At 45.0% G+C, this 16,660-nt stretch overlaps 1 protein-coding gene across 1 annotated transcript in view; it reads right to left on the minus strand.

Moving 5' to 3' along the window:
• LOC311112123 (beta-galactosidase-like) overlaps positions 1–14,440 on the minus strand; it is a gene marked incomplete at its 5' end in the record, with an annotated part of 20,955 nt that extends 6,515 nt beyond the window's left edge. The window contains 7 exons of the mRNA XM_084155102.1: positions 54–114; positions 320–470; positions 1,141–1,310; positions 2,506–2,600; positions 6,138–6,219; positions 7,171–7,341; positions 13,922–14,440. Of these exons, the coding sequence (XP_084011228.1) occupies positions 54–114; positions 320–470; positions 1,141–1,310; positions 2,506–2,600; positions 6,138–6,219; positions 7,171–7,341; positions 13,922–14,440 (1,249 nt within the window). The remainder of the gene's footprint in view (positions 1–53; positions 115–319; positions 471–1,140; positions 1,311–2,505; positions 2,601–6,137; positions 6,220–7,170; positions 7,342–13,921) is intronic.
• Positions 14,441–16,660: the final 2,220 nt, after the last annotated feature.

The raw sequence follows: 16,660 nt of genomic DNA on the forward strand, positions 1-16,660 counted from the left end.
TATTGTAATACTAATAGAATGCATTGCATTCTCATCTGACGGTCAATACACACCTGGGTCTGAGGAACGTAGGACAATGTCTTTCTTGTGGAGCAGCCAGGCAGGCAAGCCCCCCTAAAGACCAGGTCATGAAATTGGCAAATTATCACACAGTCCGTCAAGAAATACACGGCTGATGTAGAAGTGCCGTTACTACATTGTGACTGATCATCTTCCGTAAACAACTTGAAATACAGGCACAATTTGCCAACATTATTACACATCATATCATCAACTTGTATATTAATCATAAAACAATTGTTTACAGTCATTCTCTCACCATATCCCACTCTCCACAGATGTAGGGCCCAGGCCTCAGTACAACCAGCAGACCAATGTCTTGGGCCAACTGCAGGAAGTGTTCTAGATCCCTGTCCCCACTGAAGTTGTACTGATCCGAGGAGGGCTCGTGGAAATTCCAGGGGACGTACCTGGAATGTCAAATGTCATTTTTCAACCAAAATGGATAATGAAGTACTATTTAAGTCCATACCACCGGATGGTAAATCATAGCTCTGTCTGAGGTTTACGGCCAACAAAGGAATTCTGTTGGGTTATCAACATTTGGAGGTGATGTGACTAAATGGCTCTGTCTTTGAATTACTTGATCAACATCAATTCTATGTACCAATTGGCCACTGAAATGACTAACTGAAAACTAGAAGGAACATTTAAGACACTCATCTAACTGGTTGGCATTCAGTGTATTTATGACATAGTGGCCAGTCTACATTTGTCTGGCTACCCAGACTCCTTGCTCCGGCTAAACGCTACTCCAAGCCTACGGACGTAAGTTTCTTCTCCACAATGAGTCTGGATCTGAGTATACCTCCCGACCGTTCACCGAATGAGAACACATTCTGGGCCGTCTGATTGGTCCAGAAACCAATGGGTTGGGCCAGAGCCAGAACACACGTGAGTAAAGAGGCGGATTGATACTCTGATTGGTTAGAGACGATCCAATCGCTGATGACATTGTTTTGTACAACGCCCCTCTTCACCACAAACAACTTCAATGATGACAGTCTCAGACTAAAGTATGTAGCGAACGACAGAGCAGCGAAATAACTTAGTGTGAGTCGTCAGGCTAAGTCTACATACGTCTGAATGGCGTTCAGTCCGGCCATATACATCTTGAGTAGCCTGTCTTTCCAGTAGGCCCTGGGGATCCTGTTGTAGTGGATGCTCCCGGAGATGTAGCGGAACTCTTCCCCATCCTTAAGGAAGCAGTCGTTCTTGTAGTCCACACTGAAGGTCTGCGGCACTCCAAGCTGACAGAGATTTAAACAAAGTAAGGGTCACATATAGTAGTTTTAAATCCCGGGGAGCCATGCAGTCAATGTGCTGTTTTTTTATGGCTACATCAAAGTGACTTTAGAGAGATAGTTGTCTGAGGGAACGCATCTTGAGAGCAATTGGTATAATTTCATTGCAGTCATGTAACTGTTCTGTTACAGTTTCAGCTTTTTATGGTGAAGGGGTGATTTATCAGGTGATGGCACAAGGTTGGCAACAACGTGACTGCCAATCTTTGTCCTCTAGTCAAGTGATGTTGCTGGGTGTATAAAATGAAAAGGCCTACATCGCGATGAAAATGAATACAGAGAGCAGAAGAGGACATTCTAATGCACATTTACGTTATTAATTTAAATGGCTTAATTTGTATAATTTATATGGCTTAATTGATTAATTTATATGGCTAGATCAACCACAGACAGAAGGGGTAACCCTGACACTTCACAGGGGCTATAACGCTGAAGCATCCCTTTAGAACGTTCTCACCACAAAATATATGGTAGTGAGAGGAAGTCCAGTCTGGGGTAGTGTGAGAGGATGAAACTAGGTGAAACTGGGCCGACATTCAGCTTTTCTTTTTCTGTTCACAAAACTAGAATATGTTACGAACACAGTGCATTGATTTGACGCTTTGCCAAAGTTGAAAAGGTCTACTTCTCGATTAAAATGAATACACAGGGGAAAAGAGGTCATTCTAATGTACATTTACGTTTTTAATTTCTATGGCATGCAGTAGATCAACTGTGATAGTTAATGTCAGCTAAGTAGAGTTTGAAATGATGCTTGCCAGCTACTTTGAAAGCAATCAACCCAGATATGCAAAGTCAGTGCACTAGCGGGTAAATGGTTAAAGGAACCTGCGATTAGTTGAAATTATAGGCTAATCTAAACGTCATTCAAATGTTAAGTTCATTCCAAAATTAAGGTAGTTGTAGTCACAGGCAAAGTAGCTGCCGAACTCATTCTCCACCTGAGAGAGAGAAGGGGAGGAGGGGGAGGGAGAGGAGAGAGAGAGAGATGGGCTCTTGTTGAGGAGATGAGAGGCAATGTTTGACAAACAGTCTTCTATTGAATTGTAGAGCTTTAAGGCACAATATGAAGTTATCTGAACTTTTGCTATTGATTCCCCAATTAATTTTGTATTAATCATTGAATATCAACATGACTCACCTGAACAGTGATGATGGGTCCACCGTTCTGATAAAGGAAGGGTTTTATCATTGGCAGGAGCTTGCCCATCCACTTATTAACAGCCGCAATGTAATCTGAAACAAATGGATTTAGGTGTCATAAAAACACAATTCTTATATTGTAATACTAATAGAATGCATTGCATTCTCATCTGACGGTCAATACACACCTGGGTTGTCACGCCCTGGCTCTGGGGACTCTTAAATGTTGAACCAGGGTGTGGATTTTTCTACGTTTAATTTTTCGATGTTTTCGTTCTAGATTGGTTAGATTTATGTTGGCCAGGGTGGTTCCCAATCAGAGGCAGCTGTAGCTCGTTGTCTCTGATTGGGGACATACTTAGGCAGCCTGTTTTCACTAGTCATTGTGGGATCTTGATCCGTATAGGTTTGTTTTGGTGTTAACCTAGGACTTCACGTATCGTTCCTTTTGTTATTTTGTTCGTGTGTTGTGTACGAAATAAAGAATGTACGCTTACCACGCTGCGCCTTGGTCCGTGTCTTCATCCTGTAACGACCGAGACAGAAGATCCCACCATCAGAGGACCAAGCAGCGTGCCCAGGAGGAGAAGATGGCGATGTCCCAATTGGGCAAATGGTGGTCTTGGGAGGAGATATTCGCGGGCAGAGGGCCATGGGCAAAGGTAAATGTCCAGGCAGGAGAGGAGAAACCGCGCCGACGAGAGGCAACCCCAATAAAAAAAAATTGGGGGGCACACGGCATGGACGGCGGGGCAGCAGGAGGCTGCTACAGGGCGAATCTGCGGACTAGGAGAGGAGGCGACCAGGTTACGGGGGCTATTGGTCATGAGGGAGAAGGAGAGTGTAGAGTCAAGGCAAGAGGAACTGGTTAGGCAGCAGAGGGAGCGGAGGTTTATAAGGAAACCCAGTCCCGCTCCTCGCACCAAGCAAGTGGTGTGTGTCACCAGTCCTGTCCGGCCCGTTACTGATTCCCGCACAAGGCCAGTGGTGTGTGTTCCCAGTACGGTCCGGCCCGTTCCGGCTCCCCGCACTAAGTTAGTGTTGCATGTTCCCAGTACGGCCCGACCTGTTCCTGTCCCTCGCACCCAGCCTGTGGTGCGTGTCGCCAGCCCGGTCCGGCCTGTTCCTGTCCCTCGCACCAAGCCAGTGGTGCGCGTCGCCAGCCCGGTCCGGCCTGTTCCTGCTCCCCGCACCAATCCAGTGGTGCACCTCGCCAGCCCGGTCCGGCCCGTTCCTTCCCCTCGCACCAAGCCAGTGGTGCGCCTCGCCAGCCCAGTCCGGCCCGTTCCTTCCCCTCGCACCAAGCCAGTGGTGCGCGTCGCCAGCCCGGTTCGGCCCGTTCCTGCTCCCCACACCAAGCCAGTGGTGCGCGTCGCCAAACCCGGTCCGGCCTGTTCCTGTCCCTCACAGCAAGGCAGTGGTGCGCGTCGCCAGCCCGGTCCGGCCTGTTCCTGTTCCTCGCACCAAGCCAGTGGTGCGCCTCGCCAGCCCGGTCTGGCCTGTTCCTGTCCCTCGCACCAAGCCAGTGGTGCGCGTCGCCAGCCCGGTCCGGCCCGTTCCTGCTCCCCGCACCAAGCCAGTGGTGCGCGTCGTCGGCCCGTTCCTGCCCCTCGCACCAAGCCAGTGGTGCACATCGCCAGCCCGGTCTGGCCCGTTCCTGCTCCCCACACCAAGCCAGTGGTGCGCGTCGTCAGCCCGGTCCGGCCTGTTCCTGCTCCCCGCACCAAGCCAGTGGTGCGCGTCGTCAGCCCGGTCCGGCCTGTTCCTGCTCCCCGCACCAAGCCAGTGGTGCGCGTCGTCAGCCCAGTCCGGCCCGTTCCTGCTCCCCGCACCAAGCCAGTGGTGCGCGTCGTCAGCCCTGTCCGGCCCGTTCCTGCTCCCCGCACCAAGCCAGTGATGCGCGTCGTCAGCCCGTTCCTGATCCCCGCACCAAGCCAGTGGTGTTTGTGTCCAGTCCAGCACGGCCCGTGCCTGTTCCACCGATGCCTGGTCCGGCACCGGTCAGCTGCTCCACTCCGGAGCCAGAGCAATCCGCTCCACCGGTGTCCAGTCCAGCTCCAGTCAGCGGGACCAGACCAGGGGCGCAACGGGGAGGTGGAGAAAAGGTGGTGGTCACGCCCGGAGCCGGATCCGCCTCCGAGGCGGAATGCCCACCCGGCCCCTACCCTCTTGTGTTTGTGTGGCGCGGTCGCAGTCCGCGCCTTTGGGGGGGGTACTGTCACGCCCTGGCTCTGGGGACTCTTAAATGTTGAGCCAGGGTGTGGATTTTTCTATGTTTAGTTTTTCTATGTTTTCGTTCTAGATCAGTTAGATCTATGTTGGCCAGGGTGGTTCCCAATCAGAGGCAGCTGTAGCTCGTTGTCTCTGATTGGGGACATACTTAGGCAGCCTGTTTTCACTAGTCATTGTGGGATCTTGATCCGTATAGGTTTGTTTTGGTGTTAACCTAGGACTTCACGTATCGTTCCTTTTGTTATTTTGTTCGTGTGTTGTGTACGAAATAAAGAATGTACGCTTACCACGCTGCGCCTTGGTCCGTGTCTTCAGTCGACGAACGTGACATGAGTCTGAGGAACGCAGGACAATGTCTTTCTTGTGGAGCAGCCAGGCAGGCAAGCCCCCCTAAAGACCAGGTCATGAAATTGGCAAATTATCACACAGTCCGTCAAGAAATACACGGCTGATGTAGAAGTGCCGTTACTACATTCTGACTGATCGTCTTCCGTAAACAACTTGAAATACAGGCACAATTTGCCAACATTATTACACATCATATCATCAACTTGTATATTAATCATAAAACAATTGTTTACAGATCCCTGTCCCCACTGAAGTTGTACTGATCCGAGGAGGGCTCGTGGAAATTCCAGGGGACGTACCTGGAATGTCAAATGTCATTTTTCAACCAAAATGGAAAATGAAGTACTATTTAAGTCCATACCACCGGATGGTAAATCATAGCTCTGTCTGAGGTTTACGGCCCAACAAAGGAATTCTGTTGGGTTATCAACATTTGGAGGTGATGTGACTAAATGGCTCTATCTTTGAATTACTTGATCAACATCAATTCTATGTACCAATTGGCCACTGAAATGACTAACTGAAAACTAGAAGGAACATTTAAGACACTGATCTAACTGGTTGGCATTCAGTGTATTTATGACATAGTGGCCAGTCTGCCTGGCTACCCAGACTCCTTGCTCCGGCTAAACGCTACTCCAAGCCTACGGACGTAAGTTTCTTCTCCACAATGAGTCTGGATCTGAGTATACCTCCCAACCGTTCACCGAATGTGAACACATTCTGGGCCGTTTGATTGGTCCAGAAACCAATGGGTTGGGCCAGAGCCAGAACACGTGGGTAAAGAGGCAGATTGATACTCTGATTGGTTAGAGACGATCCAATCGCTGATGACATTGTTTTGTACAACGCCCCTCTTCACCACAAACAACTTCAATGATGGCAGTCTCAGACTAAAGTATGTAGCGAACGACAGAGCAGCTAAATAACTTAGTGTGAGTCGTCAGGCTAAGTCTACATACGTCTGAATGGCGTTCAGTCCGGCCATATACATCTTGAGTAGCCTGTCTTTCCAGTAGGCCCTGGGGATCCTGTTGTAGTGGATGCTACCGGAGATGTAGCGGAGCTCTTCCCCATCCTTACGGAAGCAGTCGTTCTTGTAGTCCACACTGAAGGTCTGCGGCACTCCAAGCTGACAGAGATTTAAACAAAGTAAGGGTCACATATAGTAGTTTTAAATCCGGGGGAGCCATGCAGTCAGTGTGCTGTTTTTTTATGGCTACATCAAAGTGACTTTAGAGAGATAGTTGTCTGAGGGAACGCATCTTGAGAGCAATTGGTATAATTTCATTGCAGTCATGTAACTGTTCTGTTACAGTTTCAGCTTTTTATGGTGAAGGGGTGATTTATCAGGTGATGGCACAAGGTTGGCAACAACGTGACTGCCAATCTTTGTCCTCTAGTCAAGTGATGTTGCTGGGTGTATAAAATGAAAAGGCCTACATCGCGATGAAAATGAATACAGAGAGCATAAGAGGACATTCTAATGCACATTTATGTTATTCATTTATATGGCTTAATTTGCATAATTTATATGGCTTAATTGATTAATTTATATGGCTAGATCAACCACAGACAGAAGGGGTAACCCTGACACTTCACAGGGGCTATAACGCTGAAGCATCCCTTTAGAATGTTCTCACCACAAAATATATGGTAGTGAGAGGAAGTCCAGTCTGGGGTAGCGTAAGGGGATGAAACTATGTGAAACTGTGCCGACATTCAGCTTTTCTTTTTCTGTTCACAAAACTAGAATATGTTACGAACACAGTGCATTGATTTGACGCTTTGCCAAAGTTGAAAAGGTCTACTTCTCGATTAAAATGAATACACAGGGGAAAAGAGGTCATTCTAATATACATTTACGTTTTTAATTTCTATGGCATGCAGTAGATCAACTGTGATAGTTAATGTCAGCTAAGCAGAGTTTGAAATGTTGCTTGCCAGCTACTTTGAAAGCAATCAACCCAGATATGCAAAGTCAGTGCACTAGCGGGTAAATGGTTCAAGGAACCTGCGATTAGTTGAAATTATAGGCTAATCTAAACGTCATTCAAATGTTAAGTGCATTCCAAAAGGTGACCGTGACCGTACAAGGCCAGGGGGTGCATGGGTCCCCCTCCAGCTTCAGGACGGTCACGTTGTTGGGTGCGGTCGTGCTCAGGATGCTAACGGGCACGTACAAGGTGAACTGTGGGCCGAAGTGGGCCAGTAGCGGCCCAGGTTGAAACCGTTGATCCACACCTGGCCCTAGCTATAAAAACAAAATAAAGGAAAAGCATTGGGAAAAATATAAATAATGTACGTGTTCGTGATTCAGTAGTGTCAGGGACCATGAACAAGTATGTTGCAACAGGGTATATGTAACTAACGTGGTTCAGTAAACCACACTTATGTGATTAGTAACCTTGCCTGAGATCTGAAGAGGTGTGTCTAAGGCTAATGCCTAGTCTTTAGCTCAGAGGGCTAACACACCAATATTGTCATTGCACAGAAGACACAGGTCGGTTATACTGACCAAAACGATAAATGCAACAATTTCGATTTTACTGAGATACAGTTCATATAAGTAAATCAGTTAATTGAATTAAATTAATTAGGCCCTAATCTATGGATTTCACATGACTGGGAATACGGGTATGCATCTGTTGGTCACAGACACAGAGTATGGGCGTGGATCAGAAAATCAGTCAGTGTCTGGTGTGACCACCATTTGCCTCATGCAGTGTGAGACATATCCTTCGCATAGAGTTGATCAGGCTGTTGATTGTGGCCTGTGGAATGTTGTCTCACTCCTTTTCAATGACTGTGCGAAGTTGCTGGATATTGGCGGGAACTGGAACAAGTTGTCGTACACGTCGATCAAGAGTATCCCAAACATGCTCAATGGGTGAGATGTCTGGTGAGTATGCAGGCCATGGAATAACTCGGACATTTTAACCTTCAAGGAATTGTGTACAGATCCTTGCGATATGGGGCTGTGCATTATCAAGGTGAAACATGAGGTGATGGCAGTGGATGAATGGAGCGTCAATGGGCCTCAGGATCTCGTCACAATATCTCTGCGCATTCAAATTGGCATTGATAAAATGCTATTGTGTTCGTTGTCCGTAGCTTATGCCTGCCCATTCTATAACCCAGCGCCACCATGGGGCACTCTGAACACAACTTTAACATCAGCAAACCGCTCGCCCACACGATGCCATTCATGTGATCTGCAGTTGTGAGGCAGGTTGGACATACTGCCAAATTCTCTAAAACGACGTTGGAGGCGGCTTATGGTAGAGAAATTAACATTCAATTATCTGGCAACAGCTCTGGTGGACATTCCTGCAGTCAGCATGCCAATTGCACGCTCCCTCAAAATTTGAGACATCTGTGGCATTGTGTTGTGTGACAAAACTGCATATTTTAGAGTGACCTTTTATTGTCCCCAGCACAGGTGTGTGCAGCTGTGTAATGATCATGCTGTTTAATAAGCTTCTTGATATGCCACACCTGTCAGGTGGATGGATTCTTGGCAAAGGCGAAATGCTCACTAACTTTGTGCACAAAATCTGAGAGAAATAAGCTTTTTGTGCTTATGGAACATTTCTGGGATATTTTATTTCAGCTCATGAAACATGGGACCAACACTTTGCATGTTGCATAAATATTTGTTTTCAGTAATAGATGAGCTGGTTAAGAAGCTAAGATTTAAACTTGGGTTTTTCTACAGAAACAGTTCGGGCCTTTCTCTAAGCAGTAGGAAGCAGATTATTCAGTCAACCTTTTTATCTGTTCTTGATTATGGTGATATTTATCAGCTGCTATGACTCTTAAACCTTTGGATGCCATCTACCATAGTGCCCTTCGGTTTGTTACAGATGACAGTTTTGATACTCATCACTACATCCTGTATCAAAAGGTTATTAATGTGTATATATACACAGTGCCTTCGGAAAGTATTCAGGCCCCTTGACTTTTTCCACATTTTGTTACGTTACAGCCTTATTCTAAAATGGATTAAATAAATAAAAATCCTCAGCAATCTACACACAATTCCCCATGAAGACAAAGCGAAAACAAGGTTGTAAGACATTTTTACACATTTATTAATAATACAAATCAGAAATACCTTATTTACATACAGTACCAGTCAAAAGTTTGGACACACCTACTCATTCAAGGGTTTTTCTTTATTTCTTACTATTTTCTACATTGTAGAATAATAGTGAAGATATCAAAACTATTAAATAACACATATGGAATCATGTAGTAACCAAAAAAGTGTTAAACAAATTAGACTCCTGAGTGGCGCAGTGGTCTAAGGCACTGCATCACAGTGCTAACTGTGCCATTAGAGATCCTGGTTCGAATCCAGGCTCTGTCGCAGCCGGCCGCGAACGGGAGACCCATGGGGTGGCGCACAATTGGCCCAGCGTCGTCCAGGGTAGGGGAGGGAATGGCCAGCAGGGATGTAGCTCAGTTGATAGAGCATGGCATTTGCAACGCCAGGGTTGTGGGTTTGATTCCCACGGGGGGCCAGTATAAAAAAAATATGTATTCACTAACTGTAAGTCGCTCTGGATAAGAGCGTCTGCTAAAATGTAAATGTAAACAGATTCTTCAAATAGCCACCATTTGCCTTGATGACAGCTTTGCACATTCTTGGCATTCTCTCAACCAGCTTCATGAGGTAGTCACCTGGAATGCATTTCAATTAACAGGTGTGCCTTCTTAAAAGTTAATTTGTGGAATTTCAATCCTTCTTGATATGATAGGGGGGTATACAGAAGATAGCCCTATTTGGTAAAAGAACAAGTCCACATTATGGCAAGAACAGCTCAAATAAGCAATGAGAAACAACAGTCCATCATTACTTTAAGACATGAAGGTCTTATATAAAATATATTTTGATTTGTTTAACACCTTTTTGGTTACCACATGATTCCTTATGTGTTATTTCATAGTTATGTCTTCACTATTATTCTACAATGTAAAAAATAGTAAAAATAAAGAAAAACCCTTGAATAAGTAGGTGTGTCCAAACTTTTGACTGGTAGTGTAAGTATTCAGACACTTTGCTATGAGACTCGAAATTGAGCTCAGGTGCATGCTGTTTCCATTGATCATCCTTGAGATGTTTCTACAACTTGATTGGAGTCCACCGGTGGTAAATTCAATTGATTGGACATTATTTGGTAAGGCACACAGTTGACAGTGCATGTCAGAGGAAAAACCAAGAATTGTCTCTAGAGCTTCGAGACAGGATTGTGTCGAGGCACAGATCTGGGGAAGGGTACCAAAAAGTGTCTGCAGGATTGAAGATCCCAAAGAACACAGTGGCCTCCATCATTAAATGGAATAAGTTTAGAACCACCAAGACTCTTCCTAGAGCTGGCCGCCCGGCCAAACTGAGCAATCGGGGGAGAAGGGCCTTGGTCAGGGAGGTGACCAAGAACCTGATGGTAACTCTGACAGAGTTCCTCCAGAAGGACAACCATCTCTGTAGCACTCCATCAATCAGGCCTTTATGGTAGAGTGGCCAGATAGAAGCCATTCCTCAGTAAAAGGCACATGACAGCCTGTTTGGAGCTTGCCAAAAGGCACCTAAAGACTCTCAGACCATGAGAAACAAGATTCTCTGGTCTGATGAAACCAAGATTGAACTCTTTGGCCTGAATGCCAAGAGTCACATCTGGAGGAAACCTGGCACCATCCCTACGGTGAAGCATGGTGGTGGCAACACCATGCTGTGGGGATGTTTTTCAGCGGCAGGGACTGGGAGAACAGTCAGGATCGAGGGAAAGATGAACGGACCAAAGTACAGAGAGATCCTTGATGAAAACCTGCTCCAGAGCGCTCAGGACCTCAGACTGGGGCGAAGGTTCACCTTCCAACAGGACAACGACCCTAAGTACACAGCCAAGACAACGCAGGAGTGGCTTCGGGACAAGTCTCTGAATGTGCTTGAGTGGCCCAGCCAGAGCCCGGACTTGAACCCGATCGAACATCTCTGGAGAGACCTGAAAATAGCTGTGCAGCAAAACTCTCTGTCCAACCTGACAGAGCTTGAGAGGACCTGCTGAGAAGAATGGGAGAAACTCCCCAAATACAGGTGTGCCAAGCTTGTAGCGTCATACCCAAGAAGACTCGATGCTGTAGTCGCTGCCAAAGGTGCTTCAACAAAGTACTGAGTAAAGGGTCTGAATACTTATGCAAATGTAATATTTCCCAAAAAAAATGGTAATATACAGTGGGGAAAAAAAGTATTTAGTCAGCCACCAACTGTGCAAGTTCTCCCACTTAAAAAGATGAGAGAGGCCTGTAATTTTCATCATAGGTACACGTCAACTATGACAGACAAATTGAGAAAAGAAAAATCCAGAAAATCACATTGTAGGATTTTTAATGAATTTATTTGCAAATTATGGTGGAAAATAAGTATTTGGTCACCTACAAACAAGCAAGATTTCTGGCTCTCATAGACCTGTAACTTCTTCTTTTAGAGTCTCCTCTGTCCTCCACTCGTTACCTGTATTAATGGCACCTGTTTGAACTTGTTATCAGTATAAAAGACACCTGTCCACAACCTCAAACAGTCACACTCCAAACTCCACTATGGCCAAGACCAAAGAGCTGTCAAAGGACACCAGAAACAAAATTGTAGACCTGCACCAGGCTGGGAAGACTGAATCTGCAATAGGTAAGCAGCTTGGTTTGAAGAAATCAACTGTGGGAGCAATTATTAGGAAATGGAAGACATACAAGACCACTGATAATCTCCCTCGATCTGGGGCTCCACGCAAGATCTCACCCCGTGGGGTCAAAATGATCACAAGAACGGTGAGCAAAAATCCCAGAACCACACGGGGGGACCTAGTGAATGACCTGCAGAGAGCTGGGACCAAAGTAACAAAGCCTACCATCAGTAACACACTACGCCGCCAGGGACTCAAATCCTGCAGTGGCAGACGTGTCCCCCTGCTTAAGCCAGTACATGTCCAGGCCCGTCTGAAGTTTGCTAGAGTGCATTTGGATGATCCAGAAGAGGATTGGGAGAATGTCATATGGTCAGATGAAACCAAAATATAACTTTTTGGTAAAAACTCAACTCGTCGTGTTTGGAGGACAAAGTTGCATCCAAAGAACACCATACCTACTGTGAAGCATGGGGGTGGAAACATCATGCTTTGGGGCTGTTTTTCTGCAAAGGGACCAGGATGACTGATCCGTGTAAAGGAAAGAATGAATGGGGCCATGTATCGTGAGATTTTGAGTGAAAACCTCCTTCCATCAGCAAGGGCATTGAAGATGAAACGTGGCTGGGTCTTTCAGCATGACAATGATCCCAAACACACCGCCCGGGCAAGGAAGGAGTGGCTTCGTAAGAAGCATTTCAAGGTCCTGGAGTGGCCTAGCCAGTCTCCAGATCTCAACCCCATAGAAAATCTTTGGAGGGAGTTGAAAGTCCGTGTTGCCCAGCGACAGCCCCAAAACATCACTGCTCTAGAGGAGATCTGCATGGAGGAATGGGCCAAAATACCAGCAACAGTGTGTGAAAACCTTGTGAAGACTTACAGAAAACGTTTGACCTGTGTCATTGCCAACAAAGGGTATATAACAAAGTATTGAGAAACTTTTGTTATTGACCAAATACTTATTTTCCACCATAATTTGCAAATAAATGCATTAAAAATCCTACAATGTGATTTTCTGGAAAAAAAAATCTCATTTTGTCTGTCATAGTTGACGTGTACCTATGATGAAAATTACAGGCCTCTCTCATCTTTTTAAGTGGGAGAACTTGCACAATTGGTGGCTGACTAAATACTTTTTTTCCCCACTGTATTTGCACACATTTCTAAAAACCTGTTCATGCTTTGTCATTATGGGGTATTGTGTGTAGATTGATGAGGGGAAATAAAAAAATGTTAAATCAATTTTAGAATAAGGGTGTAACGTAACAAAATGTGAAAAATGTCAAGGGGTCTGAATACTTTCCGAATAACTGTATATATATTATTGGGTATAATGTATATATTTATGTTGTGTGTATATAGAGGACACATTTGTAAAAGATACCTAGGTCTCAATATGTATTCCCTGTTAAAATAAAGGTACAAAAATAAAATACGAATACAATAAAAGTTTGGGTTGGCATTGGGCCTAGTGCAGATTTACCAAGCCTTGCAATGGTTTTGGGGTTTTACCATGGTACAATAAACCTAAATGTAATGAACAAAGACACAGCCAGACTCTGGAAGTTGGAAAGATAAGAGTTGTGTAACAATGGCACTGCATAGGGCTACAATATTCAAAACACATTTTACTAATCAGTTTCGGTTTTTATCAGAGTAGATGGGAATTAAAAAGAATCGACTGAGTTGTTCGACTGAGTCATGAATCACTCTCTATCTATGACATTTCTGTCTGCAACTGATCGTGGCCTGGTATTTAGCCCTTTTATCTCCTTCCCAGTTTATGAACTTTATAGACCACTAGAGGGTAACGCGACCAAAGAAATCTCCACCGACAGTATTGCTGCCTTCATTCGATCTCTTTTCACATAAAATACCAACAGGTTCACCAACTATATGTAAAAAATAGTTATGTAATATGTCGTTGTACACATTTCCTACTTCCACAAGTTGCTTTGCAAAACAAGTTTTATTGAGTTATAGATTCATAGCAACAAGCATTCACAAAGAGGTGGTTGCACAACTCTGTGTGTGACCAAACAAGCAAACATTCCATGTATTTTAACTAAGCATGAATTCTAAATCCCAAACAAAATCATACCAGATTATAATGGACTAACAGCCATTAAAAATGTTGAAATTGTTGTCAACTCTCAGTGGCCCTCTAAGATCATTCTCAAGGTCTGTAACAGAGTTATACTCTGTAATAACATCCTGAGCTGTGTTAGGACCCAAGGCACCTCCAGACTTGAGAGGGTTGCCGTTGATGTCGGTGCAGCAGTAGGCATTCCAGTAGTGACTCGGAACATTGACTCGCTGGTTCTGGTCTACCCACGTGCCGCTTGGGACCACCCCTGTCACCACATACATCTTACTACAGCCTACACTCAAAACATCCTTCAGCTTCGTCTCGTACTGGTTCCATGGCCCCTTGTTCATCGTCCCGTCTTGCGGAGCTACGTTGGTATGGGTCATGGTGGCTTTGGCGGCATCTTGATTAGCATGGTGTCCTGCGGGGTTGACGTGCCCGCGGTCGTACGAGCCAAAGTTGTCATCGAGAGCCTGACTCCAGCCCAGCTTGTAGTTCTGTCGGTATTGTGGAGAGCGTTCATTGCAGCCATTGTTTTGGTTGTATTTCTTGATCTCACTCAAGGATCTTTTCTTATCCATTTGCTGCGATATTAGGTCAGGATGCACAAGCTGAAAAATACAAATATTTATAAATTAGCCACTCCACTTCAAGCTTTATACAACTCATTATTATATTACTGGTATTCTAGGCTACTGGTAGTTAGTCTGAAATTACAATGTACGAAATTGTACCTTCTAGTGCTTATTGCATAAATACAATCGTTTACAAACCTGCTCTACAGCTAATGTCCTGTTCTACTGCAAATATTACACTAAGGTGTTGCATCATTCTGTAGTTGTGCAAGTCACATTAAATGGCTTCTGCACTGAATTTACAGGACATTGAAATGGTGATAATACATATTTAAAATGCAAACCTGTGGTTCATAATAAACTATGGACCCCTCTCTTTTGGGGACCCCATTGATATCCATTTCATAGGCAGAGTACAGAGGGATCCTCCTGGCTCGGTCATACAGAGTGGCAAAGTAATAGTGGTTACCGTTTCTCTGACAGATGTATGCAGGAGAGGCAGCATTGTAAGCAGAGAGACATTGCGCAGGATTCTCTAACGTCTGTGTGTTTGGTTCGAGCGGAGTGGGGAGAGCTATATTCAGACCCGACACTGGTGTATTTTTGAAGAAAGAACCTTTGCAGTTGTCGAAATTTGAAGCCACTTCCCCTCTGACCCCCAACAAGGAGAGCAGAGAGAGGGATAAGAGGGACAGAGTCACCATGCTGTGCCCCTGTGGAGAAAAACATCACAGATGAACATATTTTTATTTATTTTTATTTTTATTTCACCTTTATTTAACCAGGTAAACCAGTTGAGAACAAGTTCTCATTTACAACTGCGACCTGGCCAAGATAAAGCAAAGCAGTGCGATAAAAACAACAACACAGAGTTACATATGGGGTAAAACAAAACAAAGTCAAAAAAATACAACAGAAATACATATATATACAGTGTGTGCAAATTTAGCAAGTTATGGAGGTAAGGCAATAAAATAGGCTATAGTGCAAAATAATTACAATTAGTATTAACACTGGAATGATAGATGTGCAAGAGATGATGTGCAAATAGATATACTGGGGTACAAATTAGCAAAATAAATAACAATATAGGGATGAGGTAGTTGGGCGGGCTAATTTCAGATGGGCTGTTGTACAGGTGCAGTGATCGGTAAGGTGCTCTGACAACTGATGCTTAAAGTTAGTGAGGGAGATAAGTGTACCCAGCTTCAGAGATTTTTGCAATTTGTTCCAGTCATTGGCAGCAGAGAACTGGAAGGAATTGCGGCCAAAGGAGGTGTTGGCTTTGGGGATGACCAGTGAGATATAACCTCTGGAGCGCAGACTACGGGTGGGTGTTGCTATGGTGACCAATGAGCTAAGATAAGGCGGGGATTTGCCTAGCAGTGATTTATAGATGGCCTGGAGCCAGTGGGTTTGGCGACGAATATGTAGTGAGGACCAGCCAACAAGAGCGTACAGGTCACAGTGGTGGGTATTATATGGGGCTTTGGAGACAAAACGGATGGCACTGTGATAGACTACATCCAATTTGCTGAGTAGAGTGTTGGAGGCTATTTTGTAAATGACATCGCCGAAGTCAAGGATCGGTAGGATAGTCAGTTTTACGAGGGCATGTTTGGCAGCATGAGTGAAGGAGGCTTTGTTGCGAAATAGGAAACCGATTCTAGATTTAACTTTGGATTGGAGATTCTTAATGTGAGTCTGGAAGGAGAGTTTACAGTCTAACCAGACACCTAGATATTTGTAGTTGTCCACATACTCTAGGTCAGACCCGTCGAGTGTAGTGATTCTAGTCGGGTGGGCGGGTGCAAAGAGCGACGTCATTGATATACACAGAGAAAAGAGTCGGCCCAAGAATTGAACCCTGTGGCACCCCCATAGAGTCTGCCATAGGTCCAGACAACAGGCCCTCCGATTTGACACATTGAACTCTATCTGAGAAGTAGTTGGTGAACCAGGAGAGGCAGTCATTTGAGAAACCAAGGCTATTTAGTCTGCCAATAAGAATGCGGTGGTTGACAGAGTCGAAAGCCTTGGCCAGGTCAATGAAAACGGCTGCACAGTACTGTCTATTATCGATCGCGGTTATAATATCGTTTAGGACCTTGAGCGTGGCTGAAGTGCACCCATGACCAGCTCGGAAACCGGATTGCATAGCGGAGAAGGTACGGTGGGATTCGAAATGGTCGGTGATCTGTTTGTTGACTTGGCTTTCAAAAACTT

Source organism: Coregonus lavaretus (genome assembly GCF_964263955.1).
Source record: "Coregonus lavaretus genome assembly, chromosome: 38".
NCBI lineage: Eukaryota > Metazoa > Chordata > Actinopteri > Salmoniformes > Salmonidae > Coregonus > Coregonus lavaretus.